The 7,176-nt window shown below is 43.3% G+C and overlaps 1 protein-coding gene across 1 annotated transcript; it reads right to left on the bottom strand.

The window, feature by feature from the left end:
• Positions 1 to 1,968: 1,968 nt before the first annotated feature.
• Positions 1,969 to 6,574, bottom strand: LOC136484939 (probable glutathione peroxidase 2). The gene is made up of 6 exons (XM_066481903.1): positions 6,316 to 6,574; positions 5,655 to 5,731; positions 4,940 to 5,001; positions 4,698 to 4,816; positions 2,318 to 2,485; positions 1,969 to 2,229 (listed from the first exon to the last, which is right to left on the bottom strand). The coding sequence occupies exons 1-6, from the start codon at positions 6,472 to 6,474 to the stop codon at positions 2,194 to 2,196; spliced, it is 621 nt and encodes a 206-aa protein (XP_066338000.1). The 5' UTR covers positions 6,475 to 6,574; the 3' UTR covers positions 1,969 to 2,193.
• Positions 6,575 to 7,176: the final 602 nt, after the last annotated feature.

Raw genomic sequence — 7,176 nt, forward strand, 5'->3', positions numbered from 1 at the left:
GTAACATGCAACTGTTTCAATACTTGGCACATTTAATCCTAGATAACTAAGTCAGTGAAGATAGAAAAAAAAGAGAACTGAAAAGTAATCTCTTTGTATGGTATGGCTCAGAAAATATGGCCTTGGAATATTCTTAGATGCAATACTGCATAATGCTTGTCCATTACTAATACATATGGTCATTACTAATACAAATGGCCAAGAAAAAATCTATTAGAAACTGACCAAACCTTTTTTTTCCAGAAATGGACCATTTTTTGGCTTGCATATCACAACTGTTCCAACACAATACATTGTCACAAAGGCCAAACTTTTAATTCATAATCAAATCAAGCTAACACAATGAAAAAAATCAGGTAGGCGACTGAATTAGGAGACGTCTTTATATCTCTATTAGTCCATTTTCTTTGTGTTAGAACACTAAGTGAAAGGCTTTGCAAGTAGTATAAGCTGAACTGACCTGCATCGGTTCAGTCATTTTCTCAAGCAGGTAGCAGGTGGCAAGTAGGCATACGCGGATGGGCAGGGAACTTGTCGATGGTGTGCATGCTGTCATGAGACACCTCAGATCTAATGCAAACCTGCAGGCAAGAAGAAAAGTCGGTGTTGTCAGCATATAAAGAACAGATAACGACACTGGCCAACCAATAAAAATGAAAGAACAAAAAAAAGAAACTTACAAATTGCTCCAAGGTTTGGACGACACTGGTCCAGCTTGAGGGCACTGCCATGGCCTAGCCCACCTCGACTGACCTGTGTGTGCCCACCCTGCAGCTCGGCCACAGGGCGTAGGCAGCTCTTCACCCAAGACGGCGGCCACAAGCGCGGGAGGACCGATCCGACCATGGAGGCACCGGATGCAGCCATGGAGGCCCCGGATCGACCCAGCAAAGAAGGCAACAAGCACAGATCGACGCTGGCCATCGGTGAAGGAAAGAGAGGAGCAGGGTGGGAGGCAACCTTCACCTGCGTCTGCTCGCGCCGGAGCCCCCGCGTCCTGGGGACGCCCCTAGGGGCCACCCGCGCTGCCGCATCGCCGCGCTGGGGAAGGCCTCGCTAGGGCGCCGCGCTGCGGCCCTCGCCTCGCACCCGCGCCCGGAGCCGAGAGAGCTGGAGAGCCGAGCGCGCTCGCCCGCGCCTGCCGCCGCTGCTACGCTGGGGCAGCCTCGCCTGGGCGCCGCGCCGCCGCCACGAGAGAGAGGAAGGAGAGGGAGGAGATGCACGAGAGAGCTAGGGTTGGGTTGGAGCCAGTATATACTCGCCGAGGCCCCCGCGTGTAATGAAAGACAAGAACCACAGATCACGAATCAGACGGGCAAAATTTTTTTTGCTACCGTGGACATGCTGGCCTCGCGAGCTGGCCACAACAAATTTACACTTTAAATGAACTAGATAGCTGTTGAAGCCGGTGTTTTGTGGTTTCAACCAGCTTATATGCTATAGTAGCCAGTAGTGAAGCCGAAGCTGGGTGATGCCCTACCAAAGAGGGTCCGATAGTGAAGCTAAAGCTAGGTGAAACCCTACCAAAGAGGAACTAAAACCTAGTCTCACCGGCTTCTCCATCTTTTGGAAGAAGGCTCTTTGCTTCATTGCATCTATAGTGTCGCGAATGGGAGAAGCTAAAGTCCGTATGAGCCTCGCCAAAGAGGCCCTAAATGTCAGTCCCCATGCTGCAGCTTGCATGACTTGTGATAACCATGACCCATGCATGACAAATAGGTGGGGTTTTTTTTTCAACTAGGGGCCATGCCCGAATTTCACTTTATATTATGCGCAATTTTTCACATGTGGTTTCACCTTTTTTTAGTCAATTGAGACAAGATGTAATGATTCCAGCCGCTTCAAGTTCACATCCAAAGTATCATGAAAGTCTTTAGAAAAAAGTAGTATGGAGACAGTACTTTTTTTTTTTTTTTTTTTTTTTTTTTTTTTTTTTGCATGTGTGCCAGCCAAACATCATAATAATAGGCATGGTCCTGACCAATTTGTCTGTAGTGACCTTCATATTTGATCAATAACAAGGTAAAATACACAAATAACATTCTATACATCGAACAAAGTTTCTTTATACTAGAACATCGTAATTTTCAACTCAGAGAACCGCAAACTGACACAGATGTCCAAGCTCCATATTTTCAATGAAATTACAACACAGTGACATAGAGTTCAGCGAACATAATTCATGTAACCAAATCATGATGCAGTGCCAAGAAGCTTCTGGATGTCACTCTGCAGAAGAAACCACGAGAATGAAAAACCATTGACTCATTTAGTGGGCCCAATATGTGCAGCTGTGCAGTTAGGTGGAGAAACAAACCTCTATCTTCAATGGAGAAGTCGTCGGAGCATATCGCTCGACAACCTTGCCATCTTTGTCAACAAGAAACTTGGTGAAGTTCCATTTAATACCATCGCCAAGGAAGCCACCTTTCTGAGATTTCAAGTACTTGTACAATGGTGCAGCGTCCTTACCATTCACATCAATCTGAGAAATCAAGTGAACAAACTTTTAAGTGCGCACCTATATCTGATTGGCATGTACCTCCGATGAACCAGGGGATATCAAATAGTCACTCTGATTCCAAATAAGCTTATTTGGACTCGTGCATATGTTACTAATCAACCGTGAATATAAGGTGCTTATCATATATCACATAATATATTAGTAGGTAAAATTAAATATAGTCAAAACTGGAAAATTAGGTAAAAAAAGGTGCTTCAAAATTGTTGATGAATTCCTTATTTTCAGAAGCTTGATAATGCCAAATGAAGTTATATTTAGAGGCTATAAGCTTATGGCTTACTAAAGTTTAACAGAACTTTGACAACTTTAACCTTCACTGTTCAATCTTGGACTACCAATATTTGCTAAAGATTGAGCTAAGTAAAGCGAGAAAAGTATCACTGGATTTCTTATCAAAACTACTTTAAACATGTCATTTATAACTAGCTATTTGTATAAATATTTGCAGAAAAGACAAACGGTGAAACATTGAATAATGATGTCCAAATTGTCAGTTATTTTGAAATGGAGGTTAGTATACATAGTACATACAGCCTGTTCGGGAGGCCGTATCGTATCGTGGATTATTTACTGTTGGCTGGTTTGGTGTGAGAGAAAAACACTGTTCCCGGCTGGAAATTTACGATCGTTTACGAGCAAGCGAACAGGCTGTAGTTGGCAACAAGCCGCCCAATCTGTCTCTGTTGAAGAAAGGCCTTTCTGTCGATGTGCTTCTTTCGGATTCATAAAATGAGAGAGAACACAAGATTAATGGTTTGGCTTGATAGTTTCTATTAGCTAATTTTCCTCTTTGTAAAGCACCTTTTTCTTTCTTTCTTCGGTTCCATATTTTGAATAGTTCCTAGCTTTCCATGATACAACAACTATAAAGTCATTTCCCCTACTGTTTCTGCTTCTGTTTCTGTTTCCATTCCAAAAATTTACTACTCCCACCAATTGTAACTTCTAGAACTCATGACATTGCCATTCAAACATTTTTAACTGTGACCATAAATACATAAACCATTAGGTAGACTAACAATGTAAGACTAAAGAAAAATAGTTGCCACGGGCCTGGGGCAAGCGGTAGTCTTACCGCCTGTGACCGGAAGGTCCCGGGTTCGAGTCGCGGTCTCCTCGCATTGCACAGGCGAGGGTAAGGCTTGCCACTGACACCCTTCCCTAGACCCCGCACAGAGCGGGAGCTCTCTGCACTGGGTACACCCTTTTTTATGAAGTAAGCTTCACAATGTATGATCCTTTTCATTTCAATTATCATAGTTTCAGAAAACTAGCTGGTCCAAAACCCACCATGCAAAGTGGATCAGGTGGGTCTGCAGGACAGCAGGAGAGGGCAGCAGCCAATGCAGCATGGTGGCTGCCTTCCCTGCCTGGGTGCACGTTCCGAGGTGCCCTAGGGCTGACATCCATCCCCACCAAGGTGAGATTGTCATTGATTTGGCATGCAATAAGGGGCTGTATTCATTGGCAACTGCCAGGCAGGACACCAGCCAGCCAGGTAAGGATCTCCAACCCAGACTCAAAAATCGGATGCCTGGGGGAGCTCCATGCACCAGGAGAAAATCCAAACACGCCCTGAGATTCGGTTTAGGAAATTAGGGAACAAAGGGGAACGAAAGGAACAAAAGGACGTATCAAGCAAGGAAAAAGAGATTATCCTCATCACTATCCTCTGCCCTGCTACAGTTCACACTGGGGGTACTGTTCTCTAAACAGTGCCATGGCCCCTTCCCTGTGCACCCCTCTTCTTGATCTTCCTCCTCCAGTCGGAGACCATATGCTGGTCACGCCATTGCCACTCCTCCCTCAAACCCCACTCTCAACGCTATTTCCTACTCCCCATGCTTTCTTGTACTCATGCATAACAGGTTTCTGAAACGAAAACACTAGTAACAACGGTTAAAGAATGTTTAAATTTCCTACTCTGTTCACATCTCTGCCTGGTCCAATCAACTTGATTATAACAAACTTCCAATTTAAAATAAATAGCAATCACGTCAACGAACCCTGAAGAATGACAACTGATATGACATGCAACCAATATCATCTAGGATACCATGAGATAGCAATGTGGGTTGTTTTTATTTCACATATTCAGATGTATGATAGAAAACTCTGAATTCATAATATGTTAGTTACTGCAAAAGAAAAGCTCACAGGTCAAATTGCTTACCTTGTCAAAAATAGGAAACTCTGCTTTGAACCTGCTACAAACTGTCTCCTGGATATCTTCATTGCTGCCAGGCTCTTGACCAGCAAATTGATTACATGGGAATGCAAGTATCTCAAGGCCTGCATGCAAGAGTGAAAGGAAGCCAAGGAAATGAGATAAATTCATTTTGATAAAGGAAAGATATAGTTTCATATTATTTCAGGTATGATTCTGCATGAGAACCCTATAGTCAAAGAACAAACCTTTCTCTCTGTACTTCTCATACAAGACATTTAGCTCTTTGTAATTGGAACTTGTTAGCCCACTACAAAATAAGTAAAACCAATGAACCACAAGTTCCACATATGTTTCAACTGTGAAATAAAATAAAACATTGCTCTAGCATCTATTTTTTGAGGCATCTTCATTCAATCTTACAACTATGACTTGAACAGGGGAAAACATGTACAACAACGCACAAGTTTGCTACACTGGAGTGACCTGTTTACAACATGAGTAGTCTGCGGTATAGTAAGTAATATGTGTATAGGTACAGCCAGCAACAAGCAAAAACATACATCCGTCTAAGAACAGAATATAAAATGCCAGATTCGCCTTCCTGAAAGGCCCACACAGAAGCCATTGGCTCTCAGTTATAGCAGAATTATCTATACTGTACAGCAACTCAAATTCATAGTACAAGTTGAGTTCAAGACAGATGCAAGATAACTCTATCCTATCAAGTTAAGGAAAATAGATACATCATGATGAATAACCTTGGAGGATATAGTATTCATTTCAACTCTCTAAAGGTTAACAATCTATATGATTTTCGCTCAAATGAATAAATTAAAACCTGGAGAAAGGGACATCCATTTTCATCAGAAGACCATGGATATATTTTTTTAAAATGTTTAATATGATCTGATGTAGGCTAGATTGCAATGTTAAATAACAAAGTTCAGTTTCAAAAGTTACCATTTTGAAGCAACATTGACGATAAGAAGAACCTTTCCAGCATACTCACTCAGTTTTATGTCATCACCCCTAATATCCTTTACAAGAACAAAATATCAGTTCAGAAACAAGTCTGCAAAGACAAAGACCATAATATGTAAATTGAGGTCACAGGTAATAATGCACAGCTATGAAATTTGAAGAAACATTATGCCTATGTTACTGTGCTGGGTGCCGCCAGCAAATGACGCAGAAGTTCCTGATAGAATAACGCAAAGTAAGAGAAAGAAAGGCACAAACATCTATTGCGATAAGGACAAACGACACTTTTTTCACTTTTGACAGGTCCACCCAACAGTACATCTTTGCAGTGAGACAAGCAGAGTTCCACGCAATTTGAATTAAGATAACAGTTCCCCCAGGTCAAAAATTCAGTTTTCTACCTCGTCCCGTTTACATCCAACGTCAGTGCAGGTTTCAGTATTAAACTCGATTTCACAAGAAATGTATCTTGAACAGCAAAGCCACCATCTTGTCACCAATTACTCCAATCTAAATCAGGATTTCACTACGGTAGCGAAAACAACCCGAATCTTTCAAATAGCAACGAGCTGAGCAAGTAGCAGAGAGGAGAAAGGGAGAAAGGGGAATAACGCCTAGCAGATCTGCAGGCAACAACCACCTTGACGGTGATGTCGTAGATGGAGGTGGGCAGGTCGTCGGCCATTTGCGGGACTGCCGGGGTGAGGGAGCGGAAGACGAGAGCAATGGCTAGCACGAGGACGGCGACGGACAGGAGGAGTCGGGGCCCCCTGAGCCCGCCTCTTGTAGCCGCAATCATCGGGGGCGGACCGGCGGAGGCGTGCAGTACGAAATGGGACACCAGCCGGCAGCAGCCGATCGGTTTGACTAGCTATGCTCGACATCGGCGTCTCCAGTTCCCGTGGTCAGTGAGAGAGGACAAAGGAGAGGAGCCAAAGCGTTGGGGATTAATATTAGTCCCTCGGTTCTAATATATAAGACCAAACCACTTTTTATTTATATCTCGTAATATAAAGCGTACTGTCTCTAAACGCATCGATGCACTAGTAAAAACAATATTTTGATTGAAGAGATCCAATCAACCTGTTAGGGAGTGCTCTCGAGTCCTAGCTGACAACGAATTTTTTTTTCCCAAACTCAAATACCACTCCCTTCGTTCAAAAAGAATGTGATCCTATGGTTTAAATCTTGTCCCAAAATTAATGTAAATCTAGGTTGGAGATCAGCTTTTAGGTCAGCACAATTGCATGTTAAATTTGATTATTGCACTCATACTACTTGCGAAGACGAAGTTATAAACATCTTACATGGATTGTTTCCTTGTTGCCCTGCTGCAAGCTAGGTTTGCTATGTGACGCGATCTTAACATATGGGTATGTTAAGCCTCGGGTCCAGTGGCTTCTGAACGAAGAAGATCCCCTGGCCGACCCCTCCAGGATCGCCCAGGGGCTCGGAGGCTATACCCATCAGGTACGCTCGCGCGCATCCTCTGGAGAAGAAG

The sequence above is a fragment of the Miscanthus floridulus genome, chromosome 10 (genome assembly GCF_019320115.1).
Source record: "Miscanthus floridulus cultivar M001 chromosome 10, ASM1932011v1, whole genome shotgun sequence".
NCBI lineage: Eukaryota > Viridiplantae > Streptophyta > Magnoliopsida > Poales > Poaceae > Miscanthus > Miscanthus floridulus.